The sequence below is a fragment of the Fulmarus glacialis genome, unplaced genomic scaffold, assembly GCF_000690835.1.
Source record: "Fulmarus glacialis isolate BGI_N327 unplaced genomic scaffold, ASM69083v1 scaffold4595, whole genome shotgun sequence".
Classification (NCBI taxonomy): Eukaryota; Metazoa; Chordata; class Aves; order Procellariiformes; family Procellariidae; genus Fulmarus; species Fulmarus glacialis.
The window spans coordinates 53,631-67,285 of NW_009213589.1; the positions used below are offsets into that span (position 1 = coordinate 53,631).

Sequence of the window (13,655 nt, forward strand, 5' to 3'; positions counted from 1 at the left end):
GCATTACAATCAATGGCTTCCAGGAACTTGTTTGAAAATGAAATGAAAATCCTATTGATTTAGTCTCAAGATCAAGCGTTTTCCTTGCTCTTTTTTTCTTCTTTGTAAATCCACTGATTGATGTGGATAGGCAGCAGGGTTTAACTGAGGTTTAGCCCTTATTGTGTTGCATTTACATTCCTGAGATGGCTCAAACAAGGTGCTAAGTGCTCTCAATTTGTACTGACTTCAGCCAGAATGAAGGAGGCTCAATACTTGCCTGAGCAAACTCTCTACCTCGTTAGATATTTATCCGAGTCATCCCTGTGCTGTGCAGGATACCAGGGTGGGAATACCAAAACCATTTTCTGGTTTTAATCTGTCTTGTGCGAGTGTTACAGGGGCTCTGATGTTGCTGTGAGTCTTGTTAAGTTACTATTGAGCTAAATTCGTGGCAACAGACCCTGGGCTTCTGATGGCCACCACTGTGTGCCATTGCTATTCAAGTCTGTAGTTCATCTTAATGCAATTCTCTGTTCCTTCAACACCAGACAGATTTATAGTAGCTTCTCGCAGGTGCTAAGAGTTGGGGAAATCTTCTGCTTTCTAAGCAGCAGCCTCTTTTGACTCCAAAGCTTCCCCGTAGTGCACTAGCTGATGCTGTTATTTTAGTTTGTGTTTAGTGCTGGCAGATGGTTAGAAACTTATTTTATTGTGTGAGTTTATAAAGAGCATCTTGTTTCCTGTGTTTATCCTAACGTGTAAGCCAGACTCTGATGCTGTAACTATTGTAAGAGGCTTCTCTAGCTTTTCCTTGGACTATAAGACATTTTAAAAACTTTGCTAAGGGATTTTTTTCTTTCTGCTTGTCGCCGTTGGTGAGTGCAGGTTGTGCTTTTCTTCCTTTGCTTGTGAGAATTCCCAGCTGCGTGGCTGGTTTCTGACTTTTATGTTCTCTGCTTCAAAGTGAGTGAGGGAGGCATATATTGTAGGCAAAAAAAGGTGCAAATAGGAGTTCGTGCAATTACGTGTTGACTTTCCATCTTAACAGTAGCAGCGCTGCAACAGACCGAGGATTGGTAACTAATACTTTATACAACCGATCGGTTATAGGCTTTTATAGTCCAGATCAATTAGATTGATGGGTGAAAGTAATTGGTCTCCAAAGTGTTCGTTTATGTCAAAACAGCTAATAGGTAACAACTGTTTCCTCTCTTTGTTCCCCTTTTCTAGAACTGCTTGCAATAATGATTTTTGTTATACCTAAAGTTGTTCTACTTCTTGCAAACAGAGTATGGCCTTTGCCCCCTCTCCAGGGCCTTGTGTTTCAAGGCAGATAGTCCATTACTTTGAGGGTAGATGAAAGGGAATTAAGTTTGTGCTTCATTTGTGCTTGAGGTTTTTTTGCACAGCTTTATAGCTCCACAACTATGTAACACACGTCCTGACAAAAACCCTGCTAAAGCAACCCACGGAGTTGACTGCATGAGCACAGACTGGGGTGTGTGTACTAGGAGGGTCATTTGGAAGCTAAAAATCTCTTTTTGGCTGTTTTGTTCATCCCCAGGTATGCACAGAAACAGACTTCCATGTGACGCCGCATATCCCATTTTTAGCACATGAAAGATTTCTGGAAGAATATGGTTTTCATCTCTTTGCAGGTCATCATTGACCGCAGCTTGTCTACTCTATCATCAGTGGAAATCACTAATATGTTCTTAAGTGTCATTAACGCTGGATGTGTTTCAGGGCAGAACTGACTATTCATTACCCTCCTTTCCTTGTGGATCAATCCGCATCTGCCGTGAAGCAGAAGAGCAGCTTGAAGGGTGATTGATTTATTAAGTGGTATATCGGGCATGTCTTTGCCAGGCAATCAGAATGAAAGTTCCCGCACTATTTTCCCCGTGGACCAAAAGCAATGTTTCAGCCAGTCAGGTACTCCAGCGTACCATTACTGTAGTAGCCATAATGATTAAAAATAGCCTGCGGCATCCTGGATATGCGGCAGTGCTGTCTTTCATCATCCCATGGTTTCATTGTCCTTTTCAATACATTCTGCAAGGCTCTTTCACGCCGGGCAGAACAAAGCCTCCGTCCTGGCTCCCGGATACTCCTGTGCTGGAGGATTTCATCCTCTAACGAGGCAAAGAGATCTTCCTAAGCACGGTGCAGAGGAGGTAATGGGGAGTACTTTGGGTGCTCCATTATAGATGGATGCACAACGAGGAGCCTATTTGATTGACAATGAGATGACTTTTAATGGGCAAGAGAGCTGTCGGAGGAGTGCAGCCTGTCCCCTAGACCACTGCTGGCTGGTCGGTGCTTTCCATCTCCCTGTGCATCCCCATCTGTTGTCTTATGGTTCCTCGCAGTGTCTTTGGGGTGGAGACCCTCCTATCGCCATGTGCTGCGTGGGCTCGGTGGGTGCTTTGCCGAGGCCATGTCAGGGACTCCTGGCTGTTAACAGCAGTAATTGTGGCAGTAGTAACGATTAGGATGTGCTGAGCTTTGTTGTAGCCTGAGAATGATTCTTTAGAAACACCCGCGTTAGCAGCAGCAGTTATTTAGTGGTGAGGTTTATAAACAAGCTGCTCTTAGGGCTGGAGTAAATAATGTGATGATTTAGAATCATCGAATCATAGAATCATTAAGGTTGGAAAAGACCTCTAAGATCATCAAGTCCAACCGTCAGCCCAACACCACCATGCCCACTAAACCATGTCCCTAAGCGCCTCATCTACATGTCTTTTAAATACCTCCAGGGATGGGGACTCCACCACTTCCCTGGGCAGCCTGTTCCAAGGCCTGACCACTCTGTCAGTAAAGAAATTTTTCCTAATGTCCAGTCTAAACCTCCCTTGGTGCAACTTGAGGCCATTTCCTCTCGTCCTGTCGCTGGTTACTTGGGAGAAGAGACCGACCCCCACCTCGCTACAACCTCCTTTCAGGTAGTTGTAGAGCGCGATGAGGTCTCCCCTCAGCCTCCTCTTCTCCAGGCTAAACAGCCCCAGTTCCCTCAGCCGCTCCTCATCAGACTTGTGCTCCAGGCCCTTCACCAGCTTCGTTGCCCTTCTCTGGACACGCTCCAGCACCTCAATGTCCTTCTTGGAGTGAGGGGCCCAAAACTGAACACAGGATTTGAGGTGCGGCCTCACCAGGGCCGAGTACAGGGGCAAATTTAACAGCGTCTGAAGGTAGCTCACGAACACCGCCTTGCAGAAGCACTTAAGAATGACTGTCGCTGCTCTGCGTTTTGCTCTAGCTGGAAATACAAGCGCGGGGGCTGACAGATGGCCATCCCCAGGCCGGCAGAGACCAGCGACCTCGTGGGTGCTGCCGTTAGCTTCCTGACAGCCAGACCGCTCAGAGCAATCCCCCCGACTCCGATCCAGTGGTAGCTCTGCGGGAGACGCAGCAAAAAGCATATGGTGGGGAGGGCTGGATCCAGCTGTAGGTGACTTCTCTAGCTTTCCAGAGATCGCTTAGCTGGTGAAGGGACTCACTTCTCCGGCGGTGAAGCAGTAGTAGGATCCCTCTGCATATCCTGAAAAACAAGGATATGCCGGCAGTGGTGAGGCAGTTGGGTATGGTAGTAGCAGGAGCAAAAGAAATACTTATCACAGAGCGATATGAAGGTACAATAACAGCCTTTTGAGGGAAGAGCTCTGCTTTCATTGCTTGCTTGTATTTTCAGTGAAAAAGCAGCAGGACCTGTCTCTCTTCAGCTGCGTTCATAGAAGAGATGAAAGCGAGGCACAGTCTTCTGACAAACTAGGCAAATGAAATTAAACTTGCTTTCCGTGCTACCCAAATATTCCAAATTTGACTGTTACGCACTCCTAAAAAGATTTAAAATCCAAATTCAGCAAAAAGGGAGTGACAGGGATAAAAGAAGAATACGTCTCAAGGAAGATGAGATGCAGCAGGGTGCTGTTTTGTTTCTATTCAGTCTAATCAATCTGGCAACCAGCTTCCTAATATTTAGAGCAGTAATCAATGAAGGAGAGTACTAGCTGGTGAATACTAGGAAAGTGTTCTTCATAAAACTGAAATTTGCTTTGGAATCTTTTTCAAGGGTTTGCTCATCCATTCATTGAGCTATACTTTCAGGCTAAACAAAATTTGTCTTTCTATTTAAGAACAATTTGTGCTGCTCTGAAAGCTATTCCCTCTTGCACCAGGATGATCATGTAGTATTAGAAGAATTCAGAAAGATGTTTTAGCTCTACTATAAATTCCCTCTTTTTCTTTTTTTCCAGCACAACAGGCCCCACAGGGGATGACCCAATGCTAGATTTCTTACTTCAGTAAATTCCCTCTTTTTCTTTTTTTCCTGCACAACAGGCCCCACAGAGGATGACCCAATGCTAGATTTCTTACTTCAAGGTAGTGAAAAGTTATGATGTGCCAAGTTACCTGTGTCCGTACTCATGCAGATGGATGCTGGAATAAAACACAGTGGTGTTTCTGCTGTGTCAAAGAGCATCGTTCAGGAGTGCACAACCCAAAGCATCTGCTTTACTGCTGTATAAAAAGTCTAGCTTTTAATTTCAAGTTCAGGCTTTGTTCGGGTTGTGGAGTGAGAGCTGTGTCCTGCCATCTGTAGGAAATGTATCAAAAGCATGTAAGAATGAGAGAATTGACAGCCTGTAATAAGTTCGTGTTGTGTAAATAATGATAGGGCAGATACATCTAGATTCAGTAAACGTGCTTTCATGGCAGCAAAGCATTCCAAACTACACACCATGGACATTACCCTGTCAAGTCCAATGCCTAGTGCTACATCACTGTTACAATACAGAGATTTTTTTTTTTTTAAACTTATATATTAAACAACCAAGAGCCTTAAATGAAATGTCACATCTAATTTGGCACCCAAGACGTGAAGTCTGCAGCTGCCCTTGGCCAACCCTGACAGCTCCGCTCTCTGCGTCAGTTCATCTGCCTGGCAGACAGATCTGCGGCTTCCTCCCGACCCACTGGCATCTGTGCACGCTCTGCTCTACCGTGGGTTTATATATTCAGCACGATGCCAGACACATCTCTTTGTGGTAGAAGGTGCTCTGGCAAACCCTCCAGCCTTCAAAAGGGTCCTCGGTGCCTGCAGCCAGGAGTGTAAGAGTGGCTGCGTCCCCAGCTCCTCTCCAGGAGAGCAGTCGTAAGGGGCGCTTAGCAAAGCGTGTAGAAACAGGCAGTGCATATGCTTTCTCCCCTGTGGGCTCTGGAGTTAGCGTTTTTCTGTGCTGGAGACTTTATTCTCATCTTTGTTTAATAGCTTCTGATGGTTTTCTCTTCCAAGAATTTGTCCAGTTGCTCTCTGGATTTATAGCTGTTAGCCTCTACAGCTTCCTATGGCAGTATGTTCCAAAGGAAGGCATGTTCCCTGGAAAAGTACTACTACTTTTGTGTGATTTCTGACTAATAACATTATTTCAGGCCCTCGGGTTCCTGTTTTATAACAAATCGTGACAAATTTTTCCTTATTCGCATTTCCCAGGCCATTCATGCTTTTACAAACCTCTCCCATCTATCTCCCATATGATTTCTAGGTTGAGGAATCCTATTCAGTCTTCATATAGAAGCTGCTCCAGACTTTTAATTGTGCTTTCTGCCCTTCTCTATTTAATTCCACATGCTTCAGCTAGTTTTTTGAGATCAGAACTACACCCAGTATTTCAAGACCCATGTGGCCATGGGTTTAGACAGTGAGATGATGGTAGTTTTCATGGTGTTTATTTTGCAGTAGTTTGTCTTCTTGATCGTTGTAGAGCATTAGCTCGTGTTTCCCTAAACCTGAGTTGTGCATCCTCGAAGCAGTGGGTCCTGGCTCCTTTGCTTGCCAGTGTACGCCGAGGATTCAGTGGAGGGGAAAGGTAACGCTTATAAAGCATACCCGCCTCTAACTCTTCCGAACTTCAGTTATTTTTATATGCTAAATTGTCCATTATAGGAAGCAGATTGTCCAGTCATTGGAAACATTGCTGGTTTTTTCACAACATAACTCATCTCTGGCCACAAATCCCTACCACTCCAGACTCCCTTAAGAGCAAAGAAATTGAGGGTTATACAGGCGTGAAGGCTGAATCCTCCACGTGCGGAGATGAATGAATGACTGTAGAGATCTACTATTTTAAGGGTGAGTCTTGCTTAATTCCCCAGCCCCCCTCCCAGAACGAATGTGTTTCTGCTGTGTTGTCTGGCGTAGGATTTAAGGCGTCCATCCAGCACGCATCCAGCTCTCTCCTTGTGTTGTTGCGTGGTAGCCATTTAAAGGCAGGTCCACCCACTGGCTGCCCTGCTGTAACCTGTGCGGTGAGGAGAAGAGATGCCTTTGCAGAGGGATGCTCTCCAGGATATGGCTGGCTTGCTGCACTTGTCGGTGGGGGCTGGCTCTGAGGCTTTAAGCACCACTCCGTAGAAATGCCCTTTCTAGAGAACATGTCTGATGTTTGCTGTTTGCATCTCACCTGGGAAACGCTCACGGACAACAGGAAAAGTGGGCTTGGTGCTGAAGTTTGAGCTCAGCTGACTCCCAGGAGTTACTTGGTTGGGAAGAATGAAGGTTTGAAAGCTCTGGAAATGAGGGAGCCTTTGGTGGGAGTCTGTTCTGGAGGGTGGGATGCTGGCAGGTACTCCAGCAAGACTCCAGTCATTAATCAGTTGATGTGCACAGCCAGGGGCTCTCTGCTCTTCAGTTGGTCTGAGGTGGAAAGCAAAGATGTCCTCACTCTGGTCGTTGAATAGCTTGGGAATACTCAGTGTAGACTTGCACACTCGGGCGTAGGCAGCAGGATCCAGGCTGAAGAAATGGGCTTGCAGGACTGTAATGGGCAGGTTGGTGTGGGCCATGCCCCGCCAGTCTCGTTTTGACATATCTTCATAAACTCACAGCAAGCGAGGGCACTGCTTCTGCAGCACAGTGAAGTTCTCTTCTGCGTCCCATCCTGCCGTGGGCTGTCACTTCACTTGTTCCTCTGAACCTCCCTTTTCTGCCCGCATGCCCCAAGGCATCTTCGCTTGTCAGCAACAAGGGATCAGGAGAGACACGGCACTGGTGGTGTGCCTGCAGGAGACCCTGGGCAAGCCGTGACTGAGGTGGGACTCCTCAGAGTCACCTGAATGACTTCGATGCACAGTTCCCTGTGACCTGAGTGGGATGGCAACCCAAAGGGCACATCTGAAAAATCTTGCTATAAATACTGTCACCTTGGGGATAAATCTCTACAAACACACCCAGAAATAAGGTGCTTAAAGTGGTGTCCAGGTCATCCTCATGCTGTACACACGCAGCTATCAGGATGTGGTAAATGTACAGCTGTAACACTTTCTTCTGTTACCTGTGGTTTGCTCTGTTCTTTGTACTTCCATCAGCAAGTGAGATGAGCAAAGACTCCCCTTTGCTTTGTTCCAGGTGAAGATATTCACACAAGCCTTTACGGAGCAGCTGTAGATGTCAACATCAGGCTAGACAGGAACTCCTTGACAGTTGAGAAGACTTACCTCACGCTGTCAAACCACAGATCCGTGGTCATCCACAATCGGAGTGAAATCATAGCCCACTTCCAGTGGAAGGTTTTTGTTACTCAGGAAGAGGAGGATCAGCAGAAGCTGAGGTTTGTTTGAAAGATTCTTTTCAGTAAGATACCCTGCCCAAGGGTAAAACTAATGTACGGCCTCAGAGGAGCGTTGGTGCTTTTGAATGGTTTAGGACCGGTAAACCATCCACAGTGTCAGGGTATGTGTCACGGAGCTTCAGGGTAATGGAGCTCAGCATTTCCCATTCTGGTTCCACCCATACTCCAGCTGAAGATGATGTTTTGGGGAGGAAAGGTTGATTGCAATGACTGGATAGCAAATCTGTGTTTTGTGGGAGCACAAACCACTAAGGTCCAGAGATCCCTGGGCTACAAAGGGTCCATGGGGCTGAGGAAAGTGTCAACAAACATTACCTGGGACTTCATGTAGCTGCAGGTAACATAACTATTATGATAGTCACTGCAGTTTCTTCCACTCCAGATTTGACAAGATGGCAGGCTCCTTTTCTAGCAATGTGCAGGGTAGAGTGCTTCATTGGCCCGGGGAGTTGAGGCCACCCTGCTGTAGGGTGTTGAAGTGCCTTGCGCTGTCCTGGTTTCCAGCACAACGAGGTATTTCTGCCCTTTCTTAGAGGCTGGGGAGAGTTTGGAGGTGGAGGGTTCTGCAGGGAAGGTAGGCCAGCACAGGATCTGGAAGTGCATTTGGGCTTCAGCAACCCATGTCTTCGTGGTGGTGAGAGATGGGGCAGGATCTTCAGAGGGTGTCTTTGGTGAAGCTTTGAAAGTTCCATTTCAGGCAGCAGAGAAACACTTAGAGCCCAGGGAGGGTGAATTAAAAATTACATTTAAAAGCTTGGGTGATTTAGGGAATCCTTGTGTGACTTTTCAGTCCTCGATGGGTGTAGGTGTATAGGAGTTAGTCTGAACCCATAGCTGATCAGGAAGCTGCTTTAAACCGGAGCACTTTTTAAGGGCTTATGAGCAAATAAAGTTCAACGTAATTAGGACAGAAATGCCTTGAAGGCCAAAACTAGTTTTCCACTGTTGTCTATTTTTAATTACACAGTATGTGACTTCTGTGCAAGCTCAGTGTGTTAAAAGAAAATCTTGTGACCTTCTCTTGGTATTTCCCTGGTCCTTTCCTTTACCATCTCTTCCCACCTGCCTGTCTCAGACTGGACCCTGAGTGATCCTCTTTCTCCTCAGAGGCAACCGGGTTTCCCCACAGTAGCCTTCAACCTGTTTTTTTTCCAATTACATTTGATCTCATGCCAGTTTATGTCCTAGACACTGACCAGGACGTTTTGTTCTACCTTACTTGCAGTCTTAGGGATGGTCATAGCTCCAAGGCCACTGTCCTGCTGTCAGAAACGCTTTTGAGGTCTTGGAGCAGGGAGGACATTTTCATGGGAGAAGGCAGTGCAGGACCTCACACTGGGATGTGACCCAAAAAGACCTGGATCGTTAGAAGGTCCATCCAGGCGTTTGCTCTGTCTCCCTTCTGCAGGAATTTCTGGGATGTAATGGTGGAATTATTGTCTGTTGGTGGAGGTTGAGTTGAGGGTTGCTCATCTCAGTGGCTGGAAGCCCCCACAACGCACAGCGTTGTAGGTCAGCCATGGAGAAACATCTCCTATTGCACTCTACGGGGAGCTAGCCAAAGCAAGTATCTGTGGTGCTGGTGACAGCATTTGCCCGAGGCTCTGTCTGTGTACAGCTAGTAACGTCCATGACTGTATTTCCTTTCTAATCGTATTTGAATTTAGCTGGGTGATGATCGCTATCCTGTTTATACTACGTTGCCTCGATTTGCTGCGTATGGAGCCTTCTGCTCATCGCCCCAGAGTTGTCACCTGCTGGTTCTTCATGGCCAGGGGACTGGAGCGTGAAGGGAGGACAGCAATATGCCAGCTAGGAAGCAACTGCTCTGTAGCAGTGTTCCCTTCTCATCTCTTGGTTGTGATCTTTAAACACTAGAACGATTTCTGCTACAACTACCAAGTAAGGGAGAGATTAACTGTGTCAAAGCTCTGTGGGGAAAGCCAAAAAGGAAAAAGACAAGGTGGTTCAAGGTTAGACTTAAGGGTTTGGATTCAGAGGTGCTGGTCCTGACTTCTTTATTGGGTGATGCTAGGCAAAGTCCCTTCCTTTCTCAGGGCCTCTGTTTTCATGCATATAAAACCATTAATTTCACTTGAGGTGAGGCGGTGCCGGAATTCATTAGTTTGCTTTTGAAGTGCTCTGGGATCCTCTGGTGGAAGGCAGCATGGGGAACAGAGAGCAGATATTGTTTGCTTATCCCTGCAGGTCCAAAAGGGAAGAAAAAAGAGTGACGCTAGTAACCTGCAGCGGAAACCCAGCTGCCTCTCCCCTGCCCCTGAAGCGCTGCAGTGGGTGCTCCTTGATCTTTGTTGTCTGTCTCCCACGAGCAGCTCTACGGTAGAAGCCAACTGAGGTTGTTGGTGGATTCTCCATCAGTTGTGGCAGTGGCTTTGAGCCAGGTCGCTCTCTTGAGGGCTGCTAGCTTTCAAAAAAACTCTTCTTAGCTTATAAGCGTGGAGTAAAACTACCTGCCATGCCAGCAAACAAGAAGTGATAATGGGATCCACTTGGGACCCCGTGGCTTGGGGTCAGCCCCTTGCTGGGCTGCCGCTGCTGTTCCTCCCCGAGCGCGCTGCTGCCCCTGCACTTACACGACCTTCTCTGCAAATATGTTGCTTATTAAATTATCTGCTCGGTTTGTCTCTCCGCGTGGCTGCAGGCTGTGTCGCAGGCTGCAGAGGCAGGAAGAGGACGAGACGGATTATTTTCTCAAGGAGTGCGCGGTGGACCCCACTCTCCGAGAACGCCTTTCCCTTCTCTCCCGCACCTTCCAGAACCAGAGGGCAAAGGTGCAAGGAGACTCCATGCTTTTCTTTGATGATATCTTCACCATTGAGCCGGTGGTAAGCGATAGCTGAGAGCCTCCCTTCCTCCTCCTGCCCGAATTGAGGTCACTTGGCAGATCCCTGGTTTGATATGTAAAGAGAGAAAACATCAGGTTTCAGGCTGGGAGAGCTTGTTGCAAAAAGCATTTCTGAACTGCGGGCTCCTGACAGGCAGCGAGAGCCTGCCTAAAGCTGAGCTGCTGCAGGGGCTGTGTCTGTGTCCTTACGGTGTTCAGAGGTGTCAATTATTACATGTAAGGGCACACCTTACACATGTGTATGTAATACGTGTATGGGGATTAACAAAGGATGTTAGGGCACTGTCAGTCCACATACTGACCTGAGGAATGAAATGGTCCTCTGGAAAGGAGGCCAAATTCAGCCCAGGTTTGATCATGGAAATACCAATCCCTTCATATAACCTGGACTTATACCATATCTGAATCTCCCTTCCGGTGTCACCTGTGAGCCTGGGCACAAGACTGGCAGGTTTAAATGGGCTTTTTGAGTTGTATTGCACATAGGTACAGAAATTTTTTTGTTTTTCTGTTTATGCAAGCAAAACCCCATGTCCTTCAATCAACCCGAGCTCTGATTCTGAGTATTTGCATGGTCTGAAACGAAGAATGCCGGCTGTCTGAGCAGTGCAAAATCCCTTCTCATCTTGGAGTAAGCGCTAGAATAAGCCCAACCTCTTCTTTTTTTTTTTTTTTAAATAGGTGAAACTAATTTTTTTTTTTTTCAAGGGAGGGGATCATGTTCTCTTCTTGGTTACTCTTATAGCCCATATAAGGCTGAGAGCCAGCAATGTCAGAACAACTGCAGTTTCACACCACTGTAGGTGACAGCAGCATGGTGTGACCAAGAGATTGTGTCAGAGCAGGAGGAATATTGTAGAGAGCGGGAGCTGGTCGGCTGAGCATTAAGAGCATCCTGCGGTGCATTAGAGCTGAGTTTGGAGGGTGTCCCGGGGCTCCTGCTTCGTTACGGTCGGACTATGTCTCCACAACTAGCTTAACCCGCCCTTGAGCTCCTGAAGTGCATTAAGGTGAGGTCCAGAAGCCTGGCTGCCCACGGTACTGAGTCCTGCTACTCCGTTTAATGATGTACGGACATGAAGTGTCACCTGGCCTCAAGTCTTGAGTGGAAACCTTTCCTAAATGGCTATGTTAATGTTACACAGTTTGCTCCAGGACTGAATATAAGTGGGCTACTACATGAGTCTCTCCCCTTCTGTCTTGGCCAGCATTATCAATCTTTGGATTTCCATTAATTCCATTGTTCATGGAACAATCAGTTTCACATTCAGAGGTTTGCTTGTGTCTTTCTTTTCCCCCTGACATATGGGTGTCTTTACCTTAAATGACAGTAAGTATTTTCTCCTCTTTATCAAATATATAATCTAAAAATCCACTGCCGCTGACTTCATAATCCTTCTCTCCCGTAATCTTTTGCCGTGACAGAGACCCTTCTTGCACCACCGTGTAAATCTGCTGGAGAGGCCCCCCAAAGCTGAGACCTTGCTGCCTCACAGACCTTCTGGCCAAAAGTGGCTGCTCTCTTCCTGCCTGTCACCCGTGATGTCCGAGAGCACCCTACAGAAATAATCAAACCCTTGTAACAAGTGGCTGGAAGAAGCAATTGCTTCCAGAGATTAGGGAGCTGATGGAGGGATAGTAGTCCTCCTGGGCAGGTGGCTTTGCGGGGTTTGTGCAGAAGCTTTGCTGTGTGAGTGGGCTGTCAGCTGCCGGTATTTTCAGATGTCGCTATCTGTAGAAGCTGCAGCAGGTCACTTCAGTCTGTATAGGGTTAACTTGCTGATGAAAATAATAACAAAAAAGAGGAGGCAGTGATTTTGGAATTAGGAGGTGACCATGAACATTTTGAGCAGCTGTCCAAGCCTGTGGGAAACAAGCTGTTATGCAACTCTGACTTTCCGAGTGCATCTCAAATTCAGTTTAATTTATTTTTGCAAATACACATGATATGTCAGCAGAAGCAGCTGTGATAGAAGCCCAGGTGGCTACCAAAGGACAAAGTCCTTGCTTTTTGCTGCATCCTCCCCTTAGCTGTAAGTCACATTGCAGACACGTGGGAGCTGACTCCTTGGAAATGGAAACCAGAGGAAAGGGAGGGCAAGGATTTGTTACCATTGCACTGACCTTGACAAGTCATCACTGTCCTGTCATTGCCTGGTAGCGACTCCTCAGTGTCATGTGTTAACTCTGAGCCCATGGAGGTGGTCTTCAAGATCTCCAGGTTATGAAACTGCTACTGTTGTTGATCCAGAAGCCGGGCCAGGAGGTGACAGTGTTGTTTGTTCCTGCCAATCTCCACCTCAGCTGGGGAACCAAGCTGGTCCCCATCCAAATGAGAGGTTACTACAGGGCACTTTTTGGCAGAGGCACTATCTCCAGTGGGAGCTATGGTCCATCCCACAGCTCGCTGTGGGTTAGTTATTTATGGAAAGAGGCAGATGTTAGCTTTGGCACTGCCTTTCTCCTAAGTGCCCTGAACTAGCAGGACGCGCTTTGGGTGTCAATTTGGTACTTTTGTTGCCAGCTCTGTCTTGGGTTTTCTGTCTGCTTTGAGCAGTGATTTCCTTTCCGTGGATCGCCTTCCCCCTCTGCAAAACAAAGCAGGGGATTTGGCCAACAGTTGGTGGTGCCTGGCTTTTGAAGACCAGCTTTTTCTTATTCAGGCTGGTGGAGATCTAGCAGATTCTCATTATTTAGGGGCTGAGGGAGGGGAAAATAGGATCTGCAAGTATTTACGGTTGGGCTCTTGCATAGAGACTGCTTCTGTAGCTGTGAGTCATGGTGTGCTATCCCCTCCCGTATGACGTTGCTTTTTGCTGTAGCAAAGCCAGGGTACAACAGCTGGAGTTTTTGTGCTGTATCATCATATATCCACCGTCTGTATTTTATGCCACCTGCCAGCTTCAGGCTGTCTGAGGCTGACATTAAGCCAGAAGTGTTGCAATATCATGTTCGCAGCACTATATAGTTTTATTTTTGTCCTGGTTAGCATCCACGGTAGTTTTCCATGCTCTCATTCAACTGCCATCCTATAGAGAATGTGCTAGCCCAGGCAGACCGCTGGCTCCTGAGGTGTCCCGAGGCTCATACGCATGTAGCAGCAGCCCGGAAGGGTGGGTAATGAGGCGTATCCTTTTAACCAGCAGTTCTTTTTTTTTCCCCATGGGGTAGCA

At 47.0% G+C, this 13,655-nt stretch overlaps 1 protein-coding gene across 1 annotated transcript in view; it reads left to right on the forward strand.

Moving 5' to 3' along the window:
• Positions 1-13,655, forward strand: part of LOC104077114 (hydrocephalus-inducing protein homolog) — a gene marked incomplete at both ends in the record, with an annotated part of 100,529 nt that overhangs the window by 26,190 nt on the left and 60,684 nt on the right. The window contains 2 exons of the mRNA XM_009578232.1: positions 7,394-7,595; positions 10,279-10,462. Coding sequence (XP_009576527.1) covers positions 7,394-7,595; positions 10,279-10,462 — 386 coding nt within the window. The remainder of the gene's footprint in view (positions 1-7,393; positions 7,596-10,278; positions 10,463-13,655) is intronic.